The following is a 26,351-nucleotide window of genomic DNA, read 5'->3' as shown; positions in this document are numbered from 1 at the left end:
CAACAAGCCTCACTGGCTGGCCTCAAACGTGGGATCTTCCTACTTCCACCTCCTTCAGCAAATCCTAACACCATGCACTACCACAACTGGCCACATGAAGCTCAGACCTGGGCTGGGGCCTGCAAGTCCACAGGCAAGTAGCTTTTATGTGAATTCATATGTTATGAGTTGGGCACAAGATGCAGATAAACTTCTGAAGGTCTTATTACTATAAATAAACCCAGAGCCAGGTACTGGGGTGAACACTGAAAGATCAGAGAAACAGAAGAATACACATCCAACCTCAAACGTTATGTTGGCTAAAGATCATATAAATTCATATATATTCAGATTTTTGTTATGAGTGTTTCCAGATGTTCAAAGCCTACTGTTATAATCAAAGGATTTAAGAGACTAATTATTTACAACAAATTTTACAGTTATATGGTTACTCTATTTTGTGACTATGCTTTACCACACTGATTACATTCATTGGATTTCTTTCCAGTATTTGTTCTTTTTTGCACTTGAAGATTACTGTGATCTGCAAATGCTTTGCCACACAGATTACATTGGTAGGATTTCTTTCCAGTTTATGTTTTTTTCATGCCTTTGGAGACTATTGTGATGAGCAAAGGCTTTAGCACATTGCTTTTATCAAAAGAGTTTCTCTCTAGTATGTGTTTTTTTATGCCTTTGAAGATGACTGGACTGTGCAAAGGCTTTACCATACTGATTACATTCATAGGGATTTTCTCCAGTATGTGTTCTTTCATGTCTTTGAAGAGTACTGGCATGTGCAAAGGCTTTACCATATTCATTACATTCATTGGTTATTGATCCAGTATGCATTCTTTTGTGTAATTGAAGATGCCTATGATGTGCAAAAGCTTTATCACATTTATTACAGTCATAGGGTGTCTCTCCAGTATGTGTTCTTTTATGCACATAGAGATTCCTGTGGTATGCAAAGGCCTTACCACACTAAATACATCTGTAGGGTTTCTCTCCAGTGTATGTACTTTTATGCCTTGAAGATCATTGGGATGTACAAAGGCTTTATCACATTCATTACATTCATAGGGTTTCTCTCCAGTATCTGTTCTTTTATGTAATTGAAGATGATTGTGATAAGCAAAGGCTTCACCATATTCATTACTTTCACAGAATTTCTCTCCAGTATGTGTTCTTTTTTGCAAATGAAAAGCACCATATTGTGCAAAGGCTTTACCATATTGATTGCATGCATAGCATTTCTCTCTAGTATATGTTATTCTATGAATTTGAAGAGTACTGCAATGAGCATAGGCTTTACCACACTCATTACATTAATAGGATTTCTCTCCTGTATGGGATCTTTTATGTCTTTGAAACTGACAGTCATATGCAAAGTCTTTACCACATTGAGTATATACAGGAGGTTTCTCTCCAGTTTGGCTTCTTTCATTCCTTTCATGTCTTCTGGAGCTTTGACAATGTTCTTCAATACTATGGTCTTCCCAACTCTATCCAATAATAGTAAGGTTTCTGTAGGTCTCCAGCATTGCATCTTTGTAGAGATTCTTCTGGGAAGGATCCAGCAAAGTCAACTCTTCCCAAGTGAAGGCAACATGCACATTACCATAGGTCAGTGCAATCATGTCATGGTTTGTCAGCTCAGCCATACTCTCTACTCAGCTCCCTGCAGCAACAATCACAGCACACCACACCAAACAAAACTGCTGGTGCCAACTCTTTTTCAAAGCAAAGCCACTGCTGGGCATTGGTGGCACACGCCTTTAATCCCAGCACTCAGGAGGCAGAGGCAGGTAGATCTCTGTGAGTTCTAGGCCAGCCTGGTCTACAAAGCAAAGCTTTAATGTTCTTAACAAATATTAGATATCCATCAGGCATCTCTATTAGCTGCACACTGTGAGAGGTTCCATTTCCTCTCACCTAAATAAAGGTGAAGTTAGAAAGAACAAAAGAAAACATTCTGAAACAAGTGAATGAGCCTTTCTGCCATGCTCCCTTGTGCTACTTCCTTCAGAACATAACTGGGAATGGTAACCTGCTAAACTATAGCTTGGGGAGACAATCTCCTTATGTAATTTTCAGCTTAACAGTAATGGATAATGCAACATTCCATTCATACAATTGTCTGGAATAACTAACCTCTGACTCAAACAGCTCCATCTTTTGTCACTGTTTATTTTTTGAGGCAGTATGTGAATTAGAATATTTCTTCAATAAAAGTCTTTTTTTACTGCCTTTTGGGAAATTACTCCTCATATTGGGTTGCCGTTCCCAGCCTTAAAAAATGAGGAGGTGCTTATACTTATTGTAGCATTATATGCCATGTTCTGTTGACATCCATAGGAGATCTGCCCTTTCCTGAACAGAAAATGAGCTATAATGGATTCAAGCTTGGGAAAAGATGTGAGGTGGAGTGGAAGGACTGTAAGGAATGAGGAAGGGAAAACTGCAAACAGGATATAAAATAAAGAAGAAAGAAAGAAACAAGGAAAAAGAGAATAAAAAATAATATTTCTCTCTCCCTCTACTTTTCTTTAAATTGTCCTTTATATCTCACTCTGATCTTCAAATTCAAGGTACCCTTCTTATTTAATTGTTATCACATGCAAATGTGTATTTGGATTGGCATATGTATGCCTAAATATAGCATGCTGAGGACTTGTAACATTACAAGAATGCATATTTACTACACTAAGTGTTTGTTACTGAACAAACACTTTTTAAACAACTCCTAGATGCCAGCTTAATTCATTTGTCTGTTGTAATTTGTATAGGGCTGAGGATCTTATCAAGGACATGCATGTCATAGTAACACAATGAGTACTAGAGTGACAGAAATATCTTGGTGGTAACCTACACATCTCTAATTAGTCTCAAAACCAGCTTAAACAAGAGGAATGCTATGTCAATAAACTACCTGCCTTGGAATTTTCTGTGTTCCCTTCCAAAAGATCACTGAAGCTGAGTCACTTTACTATTATAAACTGCCAAGTCTGCATGTATCCTTGCAATGGACACACACACACACACACAGACACACAGACACAAACACTGACACAGACACAGACACAGACACACACACACACACACACACACACACACAGAGAAAGACAGAGAGAAAGCTAAAGATGGGTAGAGAGAGAGAAGGAAGGGTGAGTGGGGGAGAAAGTGTTGAGGAAAATTAGATAGGACCTTTCATCTATGTGTCTAAGAGCCTTAATCCCTCATGAAATAGACTTTCCAGGTGCAGGCAGTTGGGTTGTAGTCCCCACACTAGTGTTAAGAGCTCCTCATCTCTATTCTGTAATGAAGCCTAGTAGATGTACTGGGCACACAGCATCGCTTTTAGAGGAACTGAGCCTGTGGTTCTTAATGGTACTTTAGAAGAAGGGTTAGATGTGGTTTATGGCTTCCCTTAGGAATGACTTTTAGCAACAAAAACATTTTAAAACTTTTTATGGTACTTTCCTTCTTGAGAATATGGATTTTGTTATTCTAAGTTACTTTTGACTTCAAGCAAAGTACTTCCTTTATAGATGCTCATTATGAAAAAGCAGTAGGATGTTAGTAGAATTTTTATTCATACAACTCTTTATAAGATTGATGTAAGTTTCAGGGTAATTTCATAACATATCTAATTACTTACTTAGTAAGGGAATCTGAAGACCAACTGTAAAAGCATAGATGACATATATCAACTTTGAGTGCCAATGAATAGAAACATTTTTATTTTTTAGATTTTAATGAAATTACATCATTTTTCTGTTCTTTTTTCTCCCAATAAATTCTCCTGTTTACCCATTCCTTTTCTCTTTCAAACTTATTATATTGTTTTATAATTGTTATTACATATATACATATATGTTTGTTTGAGTAGATTTTAGGAGTATACATGTTTATAAATAATGATACATAACATATAACTTGTATTTATATGCACAAATAACCTATGCATTTAATTGAAATAATATATATGATTCCAATATATTTATATGTACATATATAATCCTAAATTATTATATGAACACCATTTTGTCTTACAAATCATTTAGTTAGCTTGCCCATGGTAGAATGTTTCTTCATCTGTCAGTATTACTTTGTACAATGTATTTTTTACATGGTTGAGGAGATTTTGCCAATCCTATCAGAAGTAAAAAGTTGTAGTTCTTGATCAGCTCATAATTAGGAATTCATGTTTATTAGACTTTCTGTGTTGTTATGGTCAATTTATGACATTGCTAGAAGACCACCGCAAAGCAAACTACTTGGTCCTCAGGCTCTTACATTCTATTTCATCTTCCTCAGTGAAATCTGAAACTTAGGAATGGCAATAGTATTTATTGTAAATATATCAGGTGGAACTGGGATCCACAATTCTTCATTTTGATTGGCTGTGGCTTTTGATCATTGTGTAAATCTGTTTCAATATGACATGTCCTTAAATAGATGTGAGGAATAGACTTAATTGTATGTATGCAAACAATTATTTAGAATGTTTAGGGGCTATGCTGCTGTAGTGCAGAGGCAGTTGCAGTTTCTCCTCTGAGATCCAAAAGTTCATTCACTCTTGGTAGTTGGTTTAGTTTCCATAACTAAGCATGTTTTTCCCTTTCGCCAGCAGGAATTCTGTTCAATTACAGCTAACAACTCACTTTGTGATCCTCCTAGCCTAATATATTGACATAAGAACAAATAAGTCACCACAACAAGGATAAAACCCACAGTAGTAAAGGTCTAACAATTTTGTACAACTTTAATTTTATTTAATGATGTGGAAATGGAAAATATTTTATTTAATATATTGTATGTATTTTTAGAAACTGGTGATGAATTCTGGAGAAATGCAAAATAATAAATGTGCACATTGTAACATATTCATGTATTTAGATGAAGAATCCTTACCAGTTCATGGAAAAGCAATTTAATTGAAAGAAGAATTCAGATAAATATGTAAATATCTAGACTTAAAGAGAAAGTGGATGTATTCATCACAACTTAACACAATTGAAAATATGACATATGTCCTCAGAGGATAAATAAGGAAGTGGTGCTCCATGATATTCAACCTAGGTACTTGCTCTGAGTGTCTGCCATTTGACATTGGGTAATATAGTTCTTACTAAGTCTACATTATAACTTAGCATGCAATATATTATGTAATGACTGGTGAAGTATTATATTCTCAAAAGCTTACATTCACATTTTGAAAATCCTGTGTTCTTCAGTATAATCCCTCAAATCCAAATGGAGCATGATAATTTACTGAAGGGCCTTGGGGTCTTAAGAAACAGATTGATGCCCTTGTACAACTCTGGTATGTTGAAAGCTGAATATGAAACAAAATTATAATCTACATATTTTGTCACAGAGATTGGAAGACAAGACAAAAATTTATTGGAATCCACTTTCAAAATTTAAAAGAACATGTGATTAACACAACTAGCAATGAGAATATGCATGATTCTCATAAACATTTAAATCAATAACATAAATATTAATTGTTTATATTAGAGAAGATTATGGTAGGGTGCTGTGATTGGCCATCTTTAATTCCAGAAGAGTAGAGGCAGATGTAGGTAAATCTCTGAGTTCAAAATAACATGATATTCACAGAAAGTTTCAGAAAAGCCCAGATGTATACTGAGGTCCTGCTAATATGAAAATAAAATCTGGATTTTAAGCATGCATCACTCTATTGGCTTCATTATAAAGAATCTATAATACAATTGATTAAAAACATAATAGCCCAAGTGAATGAAACCTATACTATAATGGTATAACACACTTTTGCAATAGATATCAACTGGACTTCATCTTTGAAATTTATCACTTATCATAAGAACTATGTTTAATTTTGTACTTTGTTTTATGAGGGTTATTCTGCCTAGAATTTGGCCTATTCCTGATATGATTAACTGAGTTCTTATCTGGCCTTACTAAGATTATATAACACTTAGGGGCAAAAATGAAACCAAGGAGGGCTGCACTAGAAGCCAAGATAGAGAAGACTTCCATAGCCACCATGACCTTCCCCTTGGTGCTGTGGTAGACAGGGAGGAATGTGACCCAGACACAGAAGAACACCAGCATGCTAAATGATAGGAACTTGGCTTCATTGAATGTGTCTGGCAGATTCCGGGACAAGAAAGCCACAATGTAACTTCCAATTGCCAAGGAACAGAGGTATCCAAGTATACCATGGAAGGCAAGATCTGAGCCCTTGTTACATACAAGTATGATATGTCCATGTTCAGCATGAGCATCTTTGTCAAGGAAGGGAGGAGAGGTTCCTAGCCAGATTCCACAGAGGACAAGGTGGACCAGAGTACATATGGGGATTATAAGGTTTGGAGCCTTTGATATTATTAACCACCTCACCACTTTCCTTGGAAAAGTGACCTTGAAGGCAATAAGCACAGTGATAGCTTTAGCCAACACAGTGGCCAGAGCCACAGTGAAAGCACCTCCAAATGTGATCTGCTGCAGGATACAGGTTGTGGTGTTGGGACGGCCAATGAAGAGGAAAGAACAGAGAAAAGAAACAGTGAGTGTGATGAGCAACATGTAACTGAGGGTCCTATTATTAGCCTTGACAATTGGAGTGTCTCTGTGCTTCACAAATAGTGCAAGAACCACAGCTGTGAGTACAGAGAAGCAGAGAGCTATGATTGTGAGAGACATCCCCAAGGGGTCCTTATGGTCGAGAAAACTCACAGATTTCTGTAGGCAATGCTTCTTCTCTGTGTTTGCATAATGACTTTCTGGACATTTCATGCACTTTTCCATATCTGGTAAAAAATGAAGGTGATATTTTGTCCAAATTGATGTTATCCCTGTAATTCTAACCCATTTCTCTGTACCTGTTCACAGGATTGTTATCAACATCACTTTCCTTCTCAGGGAGAAATAAGTATGGGCTCTGTAGTGAATACTTACATATTTATAATGCACACCTTCCTTAATGGATATTTCAGTTATTATTTATATGCACACATAAACTGTATGGCTACAACTCACCCCTTTTTCCTTGTGTTCCATTACTTACTGTCTCCATCATTTACTTCCCAACTTATTGTGCTTTCTATATCTTCTTTTTTATTTTAATACACATCGAGTCTATTCTGTGATGGTTGTATTACAGGTTATAGGGGAATCTACTGGAATTTGCATAGCATTTCAGAATTCACAACCCTAAAGAAAAGAGATGTCCCTCTTTTGTAAGTAGTTATCAATTACCAATAGCTTCTCATACTACCCATAATCTTTATAGTGATATAAATTAAATAAACCTTTTCTCTCTTATATACTTTCAGTGTCTCTGTCTTACTGGTATATCTTTTTGCAAGTCTTTAGAATATGGAGTTACAGTGCATAAACATGCTTTCTTTTTGATTCCACATCCTAAGTTATATCCACATTATGAATCTGAATAGTGCAAAAGAGAGAAAATGGCCTGTGAAATAATTTTGATAATATTTTGTTTTTAAGCATAGGTTCTCAAATTTCTTATCATTATAAAATACTTTGACTCTTTCCTGTGGATGCTTTAGTAAGTAGACCTTGCTATATTGTTACAGGATTGAATAGTGCACTAGTGAACAGTTGTAATTCTAGTTAGGGAAATATCAGAACTATTTTAGAGTATGAAATAAAACATTCCTTTACTATTCTTCTCTTGAAAATTTGCCAAAGTCATCTTGTATTTGAAGTATATTAACAATGATTTATGCATGCCAGATTTCTACTATCATTTTTCCTGTGTTTGTAAAAGAAACTTATCACCAGACTTTTAATTTTATTTTATTGATAAATTTATTAACATATCATTGAATAATCATCAGTAGAATCAAATTTAATTTTATAGCGCTTGTAAATATTTCTTCCTTACATCTATTGTGACACATTGATATATCTGTTGTCAGGATCTACTTTCAAGGTATTGCCTCAGACTCTGTTATTTCATTCTCTTTTATATGGAGGTATTTATTTTCTTGTGGTTTTAACCTTTCAATGGAGGACTAACATGTAAAACTCCATTCCTTGCTAAAGGCACATGGTACATGTAATACAACACACACATACACATATATGCATATATAAATATATATATTTTAATATACTCTAACATTTTTATACATTGAATCAGTAATCTATCCTAAAAATATCTGACATAATTTAGTTACATAATTTTTAGAACTATGCTTATTAATTAGAATCTTAAAGGACTTTCCATGGGTAAGTAAAGCATTCCTATATATATGAATGTGCACAATTTGTGCTTAGATATTCACTAAATAAGTACTTTTAATTACCAGCTTGAGGGTACAGTCTATGATATCTCAAGTGCAGACACTCATGGGAGAAGTTTCAAAAAGTTTGTAAATTTAGAGGTCATGAAATACTGCAATGGAATAGAAAGTTACAGACACAGCAGGGCAGTTGAATACATAAATATTAGGTATGGTATCATGCATATCATGCCTAAAAAGCATAAGTATGATGACCTATCATCAAGTATGTATGGTTGCCATAAAATACTACCCTTAACTAAGAAGCTATTTGACCTCACAGGTGCTATAAGAGGAAAACTCCTTAATGCTTAAGAAGGTGGCCCTGACTAATTGCTGTGGATATTGCTCTGTGTAAATAAAGTTCTGATTGGCCAGTGGCCAGGCAGGAAGTATAGGCGGGACAAGAGAGAAGAGAATGCTAGGAAGTAGAAGGTTGGAGAGACCACCTACCGCCACCATGAAAAGCAACATGTAAAGACACTGGTAAGCCACAAGCCATGTGGCAAAGTATAGACTAACAAAAATGGGTTAATTTAAGATAGAAAAGGTAGATAACAAGAGGCCTGCCATGGCCATATAGTTTGTAAGCAATATAAGTTTTTGTGTGCTTTCTTGGTTGGGTCTGAGCGACTGTGGGACTGGCGGGTAAGAGATTTGTCCTGACTGGGCCAGGCAGGAAAACTCTAACTACAAATTGTGTCCAACGTGTTGGCAAGAGTTTCCACCTAAAACCTGAGAAAAAAGATTCTAAGACGGAGCTAAAAACAGCTTCCTAGTTGTCTTTCCTAAGTTAGCGGCAGCCTGCCGTTTTGAGCTTCTATGGCGGGTTTCTGGCGTGTGCGTCTGATCTGCCTGTGGCGGGAATGAGAGGTCTACAAGCAGCACTTTGCTCTGCTGCATGATGGATTTAGCCTTTGCCAGTTAAAAAAAAAAGATTTCTAGGCTATGCACTGCTTTGATAGAACTACTTCTAATAGTTGATGGTACACATGGCTCCAGACCCAGAGCTGGCTGTAAACTGTAACACCGCCATGTTGGGAAGCTGAGGTGGGCGGAGCCAGCAGCCAAAGCAGAGTTTCAGTCTTACAAAGATGGATATTACACAGAAAATCTGGTTTGTCTTGTCTTTGGGATTTTTAACTACAAAAAAAGACTTGATCGTAAAAACTGTTGAGTTAAACAAATATGTAAATTTTAAAGGTACCTTAACTTCAAAATTTGGATATAAGGATATGTTGCTTTGGAAAAGAGTCTCTGCTTTTGTTTCCACAGAAAGCCAGAGGCTGTGGATTTGTTCCAGATTAAGATACATCAGGTTTGATCAGCCAAGACCACCTGAAAGGTCTCCGATGACACCATGGCCCAGATGATCTGACATCCAGAATGGTTTCAAGGCAACTGGATCAGAGGTTCACCCTAATGGACTACTCTATAATCCTAAAATTTTCTTTGTATCCCCATAAGATACAGCGCCCCCCTCCAGCAGGAAGTAGTAAGAGAAACTACGCCCACATTCCCAAAATTATCAAGCTGGCTTTGGAGATGGAATTGGCTCACTCCTTCTCTAAACCCAGACATATTGCTAAAAGGAAAGGTTAAGCGATTCTTGTGTCCCAAATCAGAAGAGCCCTCTGGTGTGGGACAGACAAAAAACAATATTTTTCTTTAAAACAGGTTGATTATAAATGTGATCTCTTTCTAAAGAAAAAGAGGGGATATGATATAGATATAATAGGATAAAAGGGTAGATTAAGGAACTTACTTCTAAAGAGCAACAACTTGTTTAAAATGTTTTACATTGGTATGGATTTTAGTCTATTGATACAAACTTAAAATTAATTTTGTTATACTGTGTGTATATTTCTAATCGTGTTTAAGGTATTATGTTTGTATAGCTCATTTTAAATTAAAATGGATAATTAAAAATAGATTAATAATTAGTCATCTATGATAATTATACTCATAGCCATGTTAGTTAAGTCTTCTAGATATACATAGACATATTTCAGATAGATAGGTAATCTTCAAATACTTCAAAGACCTACAGAATATGGCATTTAAAATACTTTTAAAATTTAGACTTTCTGGACAGTGAGACATGTCTGCTCCTGGCAGCACCGATTTACTTCAGAGAGGAGGATGGGCATTGAAGATATTTCATATGGAGTTTATCTTCACTTTGGCAAAAATAGCCATTTGGGCAAGAAACTGTTCTTGCCTGGACTGCTTGATCAACTAGACATACAGGACCCATAGAAAGGTGACCACTAAACTTTGCTTGACAAAATGGTCCTTCAGGTTCCTGCTTCACAGAGGAAACTGCCAGACATTCTACAGGACACTGAGAGAAGTGCTCGAGAGACTCTAGCCCTGTGGGCTAAAGAGAAATGCACCAACTTTACAAAGGATCATTAGGTGACTGTCCAGGCTGCCAGCTGTCTCTGTCTACACTTGCAAGACTCCTAAAAAATGCTTACATCCTTCTCCTGGTTCTCAGGTAATATTATATCCTTCTGAGGTCTTTGATGTGGTTGAAGATGAGATAGTTATAATTTCCTCAGTTATGATAAAAGATAAGTTAGATATAAAACCTTAGACTCACAAATATAAGATAGGTAGGATATCTTCTTTAATAATGTAACTGTAATTCTTGCTTGATAATTGTTTTGTTATATGTAATTGTACTATGTAAAAGTTAAAACCTTCCTAAAAAAAAAAAAAAGAAAAGAAAAGGGGAAGTGCTGTGGATATTGCTCTGTGTAAATAAAGTTCTGATTGGCCAGTGGCCAGGCAGGAAGTATAGGTGGGACAAGAGAGAAGAGAATGCTAGGAAGTAGAAGGTTGGAGAGACCACCTACCACCGCCATGAAAAGCAGCATGTAAAGACACTGGTAAGCCACAAGCCATGTGGCAAAGTATAGACTAACAAAAATGGGTTAATTTAAGATAGAAAAGGTAGATAACAAGAGGCCTGCCACAGCCATACAGTTTGTAAGCAATATAAGTTTTTGTGTGCTTTCTTGGTTGGGTCTGAGCGACTGTGGGTCTGGCGGGTAAGAGATTTGTCCTGACTGGGCCAGGCAGGAAAACTCTAACTACAACTAATCAATTAATACTCCACTGGGGCCTACAATATAGAGTATTTGGGTAGCATAAATTGTATTTAGTGAGTTTTTCTTAATTATTTAAAATTAAGAGAGAACAAATTAGATAGGTATATAAGTTACAGATTTGGGAGGGTATGAATGTCAAATACATAGTATAAAATTCTCAAAGAAGGGTTAGGAAATTTAGCTCAGTTATAGAGTGCTTGCCTAGCAAGTGCAAGGCACTTGGTTCAGTCCTCAGCTCTGAAAAAAAAAAAAGAAAAAAAGAACAAAAATTCTCAAAGAAAAAGAATTGTTAAAAAATTTCAAAATTGGAATAACCCCAGTAACCAATTTCGTACTAGGTATGAAAATACTAGCTTTTAAAGAATTTTATTCCCAATGAAACATGCTGTGAATACGTTCCTGACCTGTTCTTCTAAATGCAGATTCTATATTCCATTGCAACTCTCAGGTCTTGGTAAGTGCTCCATAACAGAGTGTAGAAACTGCCTTCAGTCTATTATTTCATATACTACTTCTCTAAATTGAAGCAAAAATGGACATAATCACTAAGGAAATTTGAAATTTTTGTTATTATTTACAGCCAAAAAATATATATTGGGGTTATTAAACCCAAATTTCTAATCTTTAGCAATGTATGAAAAAGCTTGCTGGAAAGAATCATTAGAATTACCTCTGAGCTATAATCATTATTGAAATACAGTTATAAAATACCTAATTTTGATACTTTTATGAATTATGTTTTACATTGTGTGTGGGGAAAATGCATATTGTTCAGCACAGAGGAAAGAAGTTTCCTGCAGCAAACAATATCTGCAGAAGATCATAGATATAAGTCAATTACACATTTTAATGTTTATTCTTTACTATTTCAAGACATGGTAATGCACATTTCATATCCTAAATAAGAGAAGGAATAAATTTGTCTGACTTCTTTCTTGATATTTTTCAGGTTTTTAGATAATGCAGAATCCTGTAGAAATGAGGAACCATTCCTGTAGATTTATTCTTACCTGTCTCATTGGAAATCTCATTGTCTGCACAAGGTGTGCAATCATAGCAGCAAACAGCCTTGCCCTCTAGGGAAATTTTCCTGAATCCAGGACCACAGATCTCTCTGCATACAGAATGCGGAGTCTGAGAAAAATGGAAGCAAAGTTAACAAATTCTCATGGTTCCTTGAAAACCTCAATAATAATGTTTTTTAATATCACACAATTAATTTCAAAGTTTTATTCCCGTAAATTTCAAAAAGATCTCAAGCATCTGTGATCTACAGAAGATTGGTCTAAGGATTTTCCCACACTTAGACTAGAGTATAGTGGGGAAGGAAAAAATTATGATGCTGGTAGATCATAAAAGCCATGACCTAGAAGTTCAAATGGATTTTCCAGATAGTTCCTGCCTCTATACTTACTTTCTAAGTAAGTGTTGTGAAAGTTTTATTTTCATAATGATTGTGAATGTTGATTGTCAACTTTATAGGACTTATAATCATGATGTAAACATATTTATTGTTGGGTATTTTGTGAGTATTCTAAAAGAGAAGTTTAAAGGGTTCACTCTAAGAGTGAGCATCATCATTCCAAAGGTTGTTGTGTGAGAATGAATGAGAATGTGAAAAAGGTGATCTGTGGTATTTACATTATTATACTGACTGAGGATATGATGTCACTGTGAATTTCATGTTCCTAGAGTAATACATTTGCAAAGATAAGGGCTGCATTCTCATACTGTCTGCCAAAAGAAACACTTTCTTATTGTAATATTGGGTATGTATGTATTTGCAGCAACAGAAAAGGAGAGAAACATACACACATGCTCACTATAATATTGTCCCATTTAAGAGGTAGATAAAAGAAAAATGATAACTATTTATGGTCTGTAATTTTTAAGCATGGAATCAAAATGAATGAACTTTTCAAATTTCAGATACAGTGAAGGAATTCAAATAGAGACATTGTGTATTGCTTTGAAAAAAAAGTGGCAATCACAAGCACAGATATGTGACTACATATTTCCTCAAGGTTGGTGCTATCTTGAGAGTTATTGATATTTTAAGAATTGGAGACTTATTGGAAGAATTCTTTCAATGATTGGAGTTTTGATGATTTGTGAGCCTGTCCAATCCCAGTATTACTATCTACTTCCAATGTGTGGACTGAGATTTTTGATTGAGGTTTCTGCCCATCTCTCCATGAGTGCCATTCATTGGTGTGCTTCCTGACCATAAAGGACTCCCATAGCTTTAGAAAGGTAAGTCCGATAAACTCATTTTATTCAAAAGTCACTTTTGGTGATAGTGTTTGATCATAGAAAGAAAACAGAACTTATTCAGTTTGTGTTGTGAATGAAAAGAATTTCTTCTTCAGAGTGTGCTCAGAGATATTATGAGGATTGCATGTACTACTTCTGAGATGAACTTAATTTGTGTCAACTTGATAAAAACTATCCCATGCATCACTGAGTAATAATGGACATTTAAAGCTAAGAACTCCCACTTTTGAGAATCAGGGAATGATAAATCATTGTCTTCTAGTAGTTATGTTTTATATTTCTCTACTTGGAATTTATTTTAATGGGATTTAATTTCAAAACCAGGAGTTGCTATAATGGGCGATGTGTTTGTGTTATTATGATAAGTTGAATGCGTTGAGATAATATATAACTCACCTCTGAATATCCTTTTGGCCATTGTACCATCTGCTTAGTCAAAGACAACTGTTGACCCTGGGGAAAACTGGGTGAAAATGTTCCAACTTTCACTTTTCGCACAAGGCCCTTTGGAAAATTCCAAAAGTTGAGAATATCATACTTAGTATCATGTAGCTTCTGTTTCCATTCTAGAGCCATGTTGGCTCCCGCATGGATATTCCTCAAGAAAGGATGCAGCTGAAAGTGATGCAAGAACATATTTTAAAGTGGATGTGAGTGGTTGACCAGAAATACATTATTGAGTGACTATCACTGGTCATGATCTCTGGTGTAGTCTATCAAACAAGGTTTCACATATTTCAACATTTTGCATATAATATATGTATAAATACACATATCCACAAAGACAAATATGTATATATGCATATGTAGGTTGTATGCATATATACAATTTTTTATGTAAAATGTTGAAATATGTAATACCTTTTTTGGTGCCTGTGAAAAGTCTTAAAATGTCACATTGTTGATGCTCTAATACATTGGAAGGGATTTTACCTGCCAGGGGCAGAACACCATTTTTTCCCCATTTCCAAATGGTTGCATTTGTACTTGCTGAAGACTCATCTCATGGAGACTCTGGGCCACAGTATAAACAGCCTTGTATGTATTATAGCTGTCTTCATTCATTGCTGTGTCCAAAATGTTTCTAGGCAGAAATTCCAAGGAAGCATTGGGATGGCAGTTCTCCAAAAGATGACAATCCAGTTCTGAAAATGAGCACTTGAAGAACATCATCCACAATTTAGGAAGGTAATTGTCTTCTGGGTATTTATAAGGATTAACTGTTTGGATAAAATTTTTAAATTCAATGACCTGTTCATGGTGTTGTGAAAAAATGAGACTTCCATGGAATGAATCCAGCAAAAAATAATCAGCGATATTAGTAAGGTCCCATTCAGAGGTCATGAGCCAAACTTTCCTTGTCAAAATCTGTTGCCCTAGATTTCGCATTAAACCTTGTAGTGAATCATTGTCACCATAAATGATGATGATATTGGCTGATGATTCCTGGACCATGCCAAGACCTTTCCAGTATTTGTATGACAATGAATTCCATGTACTTTGGATCATTTCAACAAAAGCTATGCAGACTTGATTTTTCTCCATCTTTTCTCTGATATCTGATAGAAACCGAGTCCCTCTGTGATCATCTGGGATAAGTAAACCAACCCAGGTCCAGCCAAAATGAACAATCAGAGAGACCATGGCAAGAGACAGAGATGTGCCTTTGGGGGCCATCTGGTAGAGAGAAGTAAACTGACTTTGGTCACTGAGGATAGGATCAAAAGGACCAACAGTGAGCTGAAGAGACAACAGTTTGGAACAAGAGAAAGAACAATGGCATTATGCAAAATCCTCGTTCTGCAGAAACAGATGGAAATGGTCAGCACAATGATGGATTCACCATTAATTAAAGTCAAATTTATCTGACAGAATTTTTCAGAAAATTACTAGCCTGTCTTCCATCTTTATTAATTCTCCTTGTTTACTCCATCCTCCCCTTTCTTTCCTTCCCAAGTGACTGAAATAGAAGTCCATCTCCAATTGTCTGGACACTGTCATCAATATCTTACTAATCCAAATGTCTGACTTTTTCTTTACTATAGCCCAAAATATCAGTAAAGTAGACCCGGCTCTTCTCCCATACAACTCCTCACCTGTGGAAATTTGTAGAGCTGAAGCAGAGTCTCAATATGAGCAGATTTTGCCCACGATGGTCCTGTTAGTACAGCAGCTGACACTCTCTTTTTTACACAGTTATAATTACAGTAGGGACTACTCAGCCCTGTGAGCCAAATAAGGGGATTCATAAGAATGTTTTTCTCACTGTATGGGACATTATAAAAATCAAATCCCAGAGATATGTTGGGTAAAAGATGAGGGTTCCTGTTAATCTGTTCAATGGCAAACACCAGGGACAGTACCAACTGGTATATTTTAAAATTGTACCTGCAGAAATTGAATAAAAATACACCTGAGGAAATTACAGACCACACAGAGCTACAGATTTAGTGCAATGGTTTTCTAGTGCAAATATTAGTGTTTATATGAAATCCACATTAAAAATTTTCCACCAAATGCTTGGAACTCAACTCACTATATTACCTTGTTAGGATGATATAAGATCATGTCGGTGTGAACCATATAATATGCAGTCCCATGACTGCTCACTGTAATTTTTATTGTTTTTGGTACACAAAAAATTTTACTTGTAAATGTAAAGAAAGTCACTTACAAAATACCATATCTCCTGCTGCATTGTTTTTTGTTGTGTGATTCATTTTTATAAATATTTGGGAAACTTTGACTACATTGTATTTGTGTGAGATTATATTACTTTTGTGTCGTTTATATGTGTGGCACTGTGTGTGAAATGTTTGAAATTTAAATGTTATGTGGGCAAGACAGAGAATAACCTCCACAAGCAGATGTTGCTTTACTTTTCCTTTTAATAGTGGTTCTACTCATCCATTTGCATATGCCTGGATTTATTTATTGCATACTTCCTGGGCTTTTAGTGTATAAGTCTTTCCTCTTGCTCATCATCCCTAGATTGCACATGTTCACTTAAGAAATTTTTGTGGACCTCTACTCAGGTAATCTCACTTGCACCTCAGGCATTTTTACCTTCTGAGATATTCCTTAATTGTCAATGTCTGAAATTTAGAAATATAGGTTTCATTAGACTACCATAACATATTGCTTAATAAATCTCATTGCCAAGCAATGGAAACCAGTTTTTGAATTGTTGTTTTTAGGGGAGTCCAAGAGACTTCCTCCCAAACTATAAACAGTTGCCCATGTCCTTTGTACCTTTTACAATAAGAAGGAAATATCTTATTGAAGATATCACACACTTCAAAAGTGAAAAGATCAATCTGTATTTACCAGGAAGCTTCCCTACTGAGGACTGGCTCCCAACATTACAGACACAGTCATACGACCTCAAAATGAAGAAAAGCTACCAGTAGTCCTATCCTTATGTAAGGAGAATGAATAACTACAACAGTCAGCAGAGTGAGATATTCTTATAGGTGCAATTATGACACTTATAGCCTTGGATAACTGAGATTTACCAAATTGGACTTAAGGCATGATGGGATAGGAAGGAAACTATGCCTGTAACTGTACTTGTAATATAGACAGCTACCTGTAGCATAAGGAATAGACTCTAGAGGAGAACCTACTCCTGCCAGTTTTCATAACTAGTATAATCTCTAACTGCAATCTAAACTTAACCTTATACCCACAAATAAGTATAGCTCTCCCCCTGTATAAATTTGCTTCTTTATATGATAGACACAGCTCATTAAAGGATGTTGTAATTTGTAATAATATATTGTTTAGTCAACTGCAGGGTATCTAACCCCAATTAATATATATTTACAATACAATGCCTACACTGAAGACAGGAAAATTCATAGATGATGGGTCAAAAAACTGTTGTTATGAGAAAGAGATGAGGATGAATGTTGCCAACCTTAACCTTTTATGAGGCCACAGTCACTCTGATTTCAAGCCAAAAAGAGACGCAACAAAGAAATATAATTACAGACCAATCTCCCTCATGAACATTGACACAAAAATACTCAATATAATGTTGGCAAATGAACTCTAAGAACATATCAAAAAATTATTCACCATGAACAATTAGACTTCATCCTAGAGCTGCAAGGATGGTTCAACATACAGAAATATATCAATGAAATACATCATATAAATGGACTGATAGAAAAGAACCATGCGATCATTTCAATAGAAGCTGAAAAGGCTTCTGACAGAATCCAACACACTTTCATGATAAAGGACTTGGAGAGATCAGGAATACAAGTAACATATTAAACATGATAAAAACAATTTACTGCAAGCAAAATCCAACATCAAATCAAATGGAGAGAAACTCAAACCAATTCCACTAAAATCAGGAACAAGACAAGTCTGTCTTCTATCCTCATATGTATTAAATATAGTACTAGAAATTCCAGCTACAGCAATAATACCAAAAAAGACTCTCAAGTGTATAAAAATTAGAAAGGAAGAAGTCCAAATTTTGCTATTTGCATATGATATCTTTGTATACATAACTGACACCAAATATTATACCATGGAATTCCTACCACTAATAAACACCTTCCATACTGTGGCAGTACACAAGATTAACTTAAGAAATCATTAACCTTCCTATATACAAATGATAATTTGGCTGAGAAAGAAATCAGAGAAACATCACCCTTTAAAATACCCACAAATAATATAATATACCCTGGGGTAACTCTATTTGAGCCAGTGAAATACCTGCATGGCAAGAACTATAAATCTCTGAAGAAAGAAATTGAAGAAGATACAAGAAAATGGAAATATCTCCCATGCTCATGGATAGGTAGGATTTACATAGTAAAATTGGCAATGTTATCAAAAGCAATCTACATATTCCATAAAATCCCCATCAAAATTCCAACACAATTCTTCACAGACATAGGAAGTACAATACTCAACTTCATTAGGAAAAACAGAAAACACTGTGTAGCTTATAGATTCCTGTACAACAAAGCCCCCTCTGGAGGCATCAGCATCCCTAACATCAAGCTCTACTATAGAGCTATAGTAATAAAAACAGCTTGGTATTGGCATAAAAACTGATATGTGGAACAACGGAATTGAATTTTTGACCCTGACATTAATTCTCACCCCACTGAACACCTGACTTTTGACAAGGAAGCCAAAACTGTACAATGAAAACAAGAAAGCATCTTCAGTAAATGGTGCTGTCATAATTGGATGACAACATGGAGAAGAATGTAAATGGATCCATATCTATCACCATGCAGAAAACTCAAGGAGAAGTGGATCCAGACCTCAATCAAAAAACCAGATACTCTACATCTGATAGAAGAGAAAGTATGATGTTGTCTTGAATGCATTGATACAGGAGACTACTTCCTATATATAACACCAGTAGCACAGACACTGGGAGCAACAATTAATAAATGGGACCTCCTGAAACTAGAAGCTTCTATAAGGCAAAATATACAGTAAACAACATAAAACAACAGCCTACAGAATGGGAACCCCCCCCAAAACCCACATCTTACATAAGGCTGATCTCTAAAATATATAAAGAACTCAAGAAACTGTACATCAAAATAATGAACAATCCAATTTAAAAAGTGTGCTATCAAGCTAAAGTGAGAATTCTTATAGGAAGAATTTCAAATAGCCCAAAGAATTTTCAGGAATTGCTCAACATCCTTATTCATCAGGGAGATGCTAATCAAAACAACTCTGAGATACTGTCTTACAACTGTTAGAATGGCTAAGATCAAAAGGACTGAAGACAGCTTATGGTGGAGGGGGTGTGGAGCAAGGGCAACACTCTGCCAATGTGAGTGGGAGATCAAATTTATACAACCACTTTGGAAATCAGTGTGGTGGATTCTCAGAAAATTGGGAATCAATCTTCCACAAGACCCAGCTATACCACTCTTGGGCATATACCCAAGGAATTCTCAGTGTTAACAGAGACACACACACACAAAACTATTTTCATAGCAGCAATCTACATAATAGCCAGAACCTGGAAACAACGTAGATGCCCTTCAAATGAAGAATGGATTAAGAAAATGTGGTATATATACACAACGGAGTACTACTCAGCAGAGAAAATCAATGACATGTATTTGCAGGCAAATGAATGGAACTGGGAAGTATTATTCTGAGAAAGGTAAGGCAGACTCAGAAAAAGAAACATGGCATGTACTCACTCATAAGTGGATACTAGAAGTAAAGCAAAGGATAACCAGACAAGAACCCACAACTCCAGAGAAGCAAACTAACAACAAAGGCCCAAAGAGGGACACATGGATCACCTAGGAAGAGGAAAGAGATGAGATCTCAGTGAGTGAAATGGGGGTGAGAAGTGGGCAATGGTGGGTAGGGGATGGGGCATGAGAACATAAAGGAATGTGATGGTCAAGTTGTAACAAGGATGGAGTAAGAAAGCAGTGAAAGAGATACCATGATAGAGGAAGATATCATGGGTAAAGAGAGAAACCTGGTGCTAGGGAAGTTGCCAGGAATCCCCAAGGATGACCCCAAACTAGACTACTAAAAATAGCGGAAAGGTTGCCTGAACTAAACAGTCTTGCCCCAGTGATCAGATCTGTGAGTGACCTACCTGTCATGACAGATATTTTCTCCAATGACTGATGGAGAGAGATGAAGAGATCCATAGCCAAACACCAGGCAGTGGTCCATGTGGTTCAGTCAGAGAGAGAGAGGAGGGATTCTAGGAGCAAGTGCATCAGGATCATGACAGGGAAACCTACAGAGAAGACCAAACCTAACTAGTGGGAACTCATGAAAATTGGATCAATGACTGTGAAGCGTGCATGGGACTGGATGAGGTCATCTGCATTGTGAGACAATTAGGCACCTTGATCTTGGGGGAACTTCTGGCTGTAGAATCAGAAGCCATCTCTGGTGCATGAGAGGGCTTTTAGAGCCCTCTACCTATGATGGGACACCTCAAAGTACAGCCTTGAGGCAGGGAGAAGGGCTTGGACTTGTCTCTACTGTATTATTCCCCCATGGGAGTACTTGACATCTTGTGGGGAGTGAGGGATATGGGTTGGGGGGATGCTCTGTGGAAGGAGAAGGAGGGAAGAGGGGGATCTTTTATTGTGTAAAATGAGTGAAAATTTTTTCTTAATTAAAAATAATAAGGAGCTGCAGAGGCAGGCAGTGCCTTGCCCCCATTTTGGGTAACTGTTGTATTGCTTGCAATCCCTAACCTTGATATCCTCCCTAATCTAATTCCACCCTCCTGAATGCTTAAGGGAAGCTCTTTGTCTATGTATCCAGCATATTGGGCATTAACAACTTAGATGCAAGTTTGTAAATCATCAGAAGCAGGGTAGGGGATTTAGCTCAGTGTTAGAGTGCTTGCCTAGTAAGTGCAAGGCCCTGAGTTCGATCCTCAGCTCAAAAACAACAACAACAACAACAACAACAACAACAAAACCCATCATAAGCAAAATTCTGCCCAGACCTCCACCCTCCCTTACGGCATTTGGAATTCGAAATAAGAAGAAGAGCTGGTGAAGACGATAATGGGGAAACCCACAGAGACAGCTGAGCAGTGCTAGTTGTAGCTCCCTGACTCTGGACTGACAGCTCGGGAAGCTGCATGGGACCGAACTAGGCCTGCTGAATTTGGGTGACAGTTGCACGGCATGATCAGTTTCTGGGGTCCCTGGCAACAGGACCAGGACTTATCCCAGGTGCATGAACTGGCTTCTTAGAGCCCATTCCCTATGGTGGGATACGTTGCTCAGCCTTGATACAATGGGGAGGAGCTAGGCTCTCCTTCAACTTGGTATGTCAGACTTTGTTGACTACCATGGGAGGCCTTACCCACTCTGAGGAGTGGATGGAGGTGGAGTGGGAGAGAGGTGAGCGGGCAGGAGAATGGGATGGAGGGAGAACTGGGGTTGGTATGTAAAATGAAAAAAAATTAATAAATAAATATATTAAAAATAATAATAAAGAAAAGAAATTAGCAAAAATGTTGAGAAATAAAAATACAAGATTCTAACTATACAGAAATATATTTTAGTAACTCATGATGTACAATATTGTCAATGGATGATAATTGTAGATGACAGAAGAACATATTGGAAGTCATAGAAATCTTGGAATGTGGTATAGGAATTACTGTCCCTGAATCACATAATTTCCATTGGACATCAGAGATGTCATTAATTTTTTATTCAATTACATTGGATACAATAGTGACATTGGACAACTTAATATTTTGTTAATCTCATCAGACTAAATCAATCTAAAATGGTCTGAATTGTTACTGAATATGAATGCGGTGTTAGATAGGCACATGCATTTCTGGAAATGACACATTGAGATAAACATTAAAAGAATCACCACAGTGATAACTCTGACTGCCATCAGTGCTCACTTCTTGAGACCCCAAAAACATTATTACACCAGGTAGGTTGGTGTGCATCTGATTAGCTGCCTGTATGTGTGTTTCTGGTTGTGTTGTAATATATCAGGACAGAGTACATATTCTTTGTGAAACACCCTAAGAAAAATGGAGCTAGCAAGTAAGATCTCAGTGCTAATGGAAAGGCCATACTGAGGATGAACCTAACACAGTGGCTAAAACAGAACAAACAACAAAAAAGTGTTTTTAAAATAAATGAATATAATCCACATAGACATTCATAAAAGGATATGGAGAACATTCAAGGATCAATCTGCCCTTATGAAGAGAAAAGGCTACAAAGCTTCAACTCATGGAGAGAGGGCCATCAGTAATGAGGCCACAGGCAACAATGGATGGAAGAGCTCAGAATCATGACAGTTAAGGGTAGAGCCATTTTCACTGCTAATACACAGAAGGAGGACACATGGGGGAAAACATGCAGGTGACTTTCTATGTATGAGTTATGCTTCAGAAAATTGATTGTTATATCTCTTTATTGCTGGTTTTTCAATTCTGAAAAATAAAATATACATATATTTACATGTATGTAGTGTTGCCCTTAACTATTTGTCCTAAAAAGACAATGAAACTGGCCATTACTATTATTAAAAAGCAATGTTGATAAATCTTCATCAGTCCAAGTTACAGAATTTGTTCAAAAATTGTGGCATTTTATAATTAATGTCTTTTTTTTTCTTTTTTCTTTTTGAGATAGGGTTTCTCTGTGTGGCTTTGCTCCTTTCCTGGATCTCACTCGGTAAACCAGGCTGGCCTTGAACTCACAAAGTTCCGCCTGCCTCTGCCTCCAGAGTGCTGGGATTAAAGGCGTGAGGCACCACCTCCCGGCTCTATAATCGATGTCTTATCCTGAATGTTTCATGAACAAAACTGCCGAAACATGATATGAATGAGGAGGAGAATATTAGACACACCAAAGTGGCTGGGAGAAAGACCATAAGGTATTAATCCTAAACAAAAAATTATAGGCAACCTAGGAATGGTAAGCGTCAGAGAAATCTTCTATAGGGAAAAGCAACCCATTCAAATATCAAATGATTTCTCTCAAAAATATACAATAGCGTAGCTTTATATATTCTGACCTGCTTGTATTTAGGAACACACAAAAATATGTGTGTGTGTGTAAACATATGTCCATGTATTAACTTTATAAATAGCCCATGAATTTGAAAGGGAAGAAGTAGAGTTATGTGGGAAGGTTTGGAGGTAAGGAAGGAAAAGAGAAATGCTCCAACAATGTTATATTTTCAAAATTAAATTAAGTAATAAAAAATTGTAAAACAAGCATTCCACTGCAAAATATTTTAGAATAAGCTGCAAATAAATACTTCCAGAAACTTCACATAAAAAGGTGTATATTTATAGTAGAGGAGAAAAACCCTTAACATCCAAATTGTGAGATATAAAATTCATATGATACATGAATTTATATCACATCATAAACATAAGAAATATTTGTAGATTTGGGAAAATCTAGTTTAACATATCAAGTTAATCACATTTTTTAATTAACTGGGAGGGACATGTTCTTCATCTCATACATTTCTAGAGATAATACCAATTTTAACTTGGAAGTGTACCAGTTATCATATATAATAGTATTTGCCATATGGGACAAAATATGTTTCACCCAGGGCAAAATCTTTACACTGAGTATGGTATGAGTTTGATCTCAACATACACATGGTAGGAGGTGAAGTTAGCCTTTCACAGATGAACTTTCACCAGCATATGAGATCTGAGGCATGAGTATGCATTGAAAAAAGTGGTAAAAATGCTTTGAAACATCTGTATCATGTGAATTCCAATAGGCTAATTCATATTGCCACTAAAAGATCACTTACATTAATCTGGAAGTTGGCATAAAATTTTTAATGTTCATATAGTATATTTTCTGAACAGTTATTATAGTCTTAAAGTATTATCCATTTAGTAATTTAGAACACACAAAAACCAATTTAGTGCAGCAAGATTCCTGCCTACAGCTTATAAGTGTTGTAATGTTGATCACTAAGATGAGTATTTCTAGGCATGCAAAAATTCAGAAACAATTGAATAGAGACAAAGAGACAGAGCATAAGAGAGCAGATAAATTCCTTCTCTTAACATATATATGCACTCTCATACTGTAATAAAGGATGTAATAAGGAGCCCTAGAAAATGATGTTAGTTCTGAGATATATATGTATCTTATACCCTAACCTCTATGTCAAAATTTAGGAAAGTTGTTATACAACACTAGATTTTGAGGGAGGAAAGGAATGGGGGAAAGGTACATATATTAATCTTTTGTAGTACAAAAGTATTTTCTTACCACAAACTTAGTTTGATTTTATTTCTGAAGTAATACAAAACAAGCCCCATGTGGCCATGTTCAAATCAATGTATCTTATGAACACACCTGTGAAAATGAGATAAAATGTTATTTAAGATGCATGGAACAACATTTAAAAAGGCAAAAGTGTGTGGCAGTAATAGATGAGTAAAAAATTAATTTAATTACAGGAACCTTGAAGACAGACAGAGATGTCTAAACACGAAGAACCACTCCCAACGTCTAAGTTTGACACTTTTACTCCTAAGTCAGTGGCATCTTGCGACTCTACTATCACATCCCTCTGTAGTAACAGCTTTTGGGTGCACCACCTTTTTTCACAAGAGTACATCTTGACTTCTACTCTACCCTGAAGAGGCAGGTCTAACTTTGACAAAACCATCTTTCTACTGAAAATCTAACATGAAAAACATGTTACTTAAAGGCACGACCAAGTAAGATCATAGGACTGCAATTGTGTAATCATATTTAGAAACAATTATCAATTAACAAACAAGAAAACTTATTTTATCATCTTTGAGAAAATAAAATAAAAGAAGAGTAACATGCTACTAAATAAGAAATTTTGAATTTTTCTTCAAAAAAATGGAAGTTTGGGGGATTGAATACATATATCACCTGGGTCATATGTAATATGAAATCTGAAACCAGACAAATGAGTATCACCACTTACTGTATGTGAACATCAGTGAAATAGTATAGCAGATTAGGATGTGGAACTTTTTTGCTTGTGTAGATAGTATGAACTGGGAAAAATACACCCATGACCACATCTCCTTCATGGTGAAAATCTTCTTTGATTCTGACATAACACTCAGAGAAACTGTAGGCAAATACATAACTGTGATTAGACAAGATCCTGATAACAGTAAACAAAAGAAAATATCCTATTAACACACATGTCTGCTCAGACATAAGTCTGAAGGATCCAGATCTCACAGTGTCCAGCAGGTTTTTACTTAGCTCTGGTGTTTGGGATCATATGTACTTCTAACTTTGTTGATGAGTGAGGTTGTCACAGTAATCACTCTGAGCACTTTCTTATTTCCCCCTCTACTGCCATTGGGATTTCTGGAACTCTTTCTACCCTTGGGCTCTGCATCTGGGGCCCTATATTCAGGTGAAAAACAAGCTGAAAAATATGTTTATAGATTTTCTTCTGTGCCCAAAAGCACCATGATTTCAGCAAAAACAATAAGCAGTAAGAGCTCAGGGATGAAGTACTCCTTGGCTTATTTGGCCACAAGAATGAAACAAGAAACTTTTCATATGAAAACACCTATGGTTGTTGTAAACAGGCCATATCAGAGGATGACTTTCCAAGTGCAGTGTGAAAGAGAAGGGGCCAAACTCCCATGCTGAACAAAACCAAGCAGAATAATTGAGACATAATGATTTAACAAACCAAAGGAAATCAGTAGATTCTACTTTGCTTAGTGTCTGTATTTCAGAATTTTCTTCCTTCTATGTTACATCCAAATATGCAGATCAATGTAATTCCACACCTAATACAACCCATTAATTTCTCACTTTGAGAGAATTAATGGTCCTGTTATATTATTCAGTTACAAATTGGCCAATTATTTGAGAAATAAAGTTTCCTGTTTAGATGCTGGACTTTGACTTCTGCCCCACTGCTGTCCTATTTAATCCTCAGTAAACCCTTGAGTAGGTAATTTGTAGATAATCCACACCTACTGGGTTTACCAGCTTCTTACCCTATTATAAGAATATGATGATGATGGGAAATCCTTTTCTGTATAAAGCATAATAATTTAAACCTGTGGATTCCTTCTAAGCTAATATGGTTTGATCAACCAAGAACCCCTGAAAGGTCAATAACACCTCAAATACTCCTACAGCCAGATTTTAACTATAACTCAAAT

The 26,351-nt window shown here is 36.2% G+C and overlaps 1 protein-coding gene and 1 pseudogene across 1 annotated transcript; both read right to left on the bottom strand.

Annotated features, from left to right (window-relative positions):
* Nucleotides 1-636: 636 nt before the first annotated feature.
* On the bottom strand, nucleotides 637-25,380 carry LOC118574987 (vomeronasal type-2 receptor 116-like). Its single transcript, XM_036175735.1, has 8 exons — nucleotides 25,139-25,380; nucleotides 15,769-16,060; nucleotides 14,606-15,412; nucleotides 14,069-14,287; nucleotides 12,409-12,532; nucleotides 8,307-8,309; nucleotides 5,911-6,782; nucleotides 637-690 (listed from the first exon to the last, which is right to left on the bottom strand). The coding sequence occupies exons 1-8, from the start codon at nucleotides 25,378-25,380 to the stop codon at nucleotides 637-639; spliced, it is 2,613 nt and encodes an 870-aa protein (XP_036031628.1).
* LOC118574997 lies at nucleotides 813-1,619 on the bottom strand (annotated as a pseudogene).
* Nucleotides 25,381-26,351: the final 971 nt, after the last annotated feature.

This window comes from Onychomys torridus, unplaced genomic scaffold (assembly GCF_903995425.1).
Source record: "Onychomys torridus unplaced genomic scaffold, mOncTor1.1, whole genome shotgun sequence".
Lineage (NCBI taxonomy): Eukaryota > Metazoa > Chordata > Mammalia > Rodentia > Cricetidae > Onychomys > Onychomys torridus.
The sequence above is the reverse complement of the archived record's forward strand: the minus strand, read 5'-3'. Positions and strand labels throughout refer to the sequence as shown.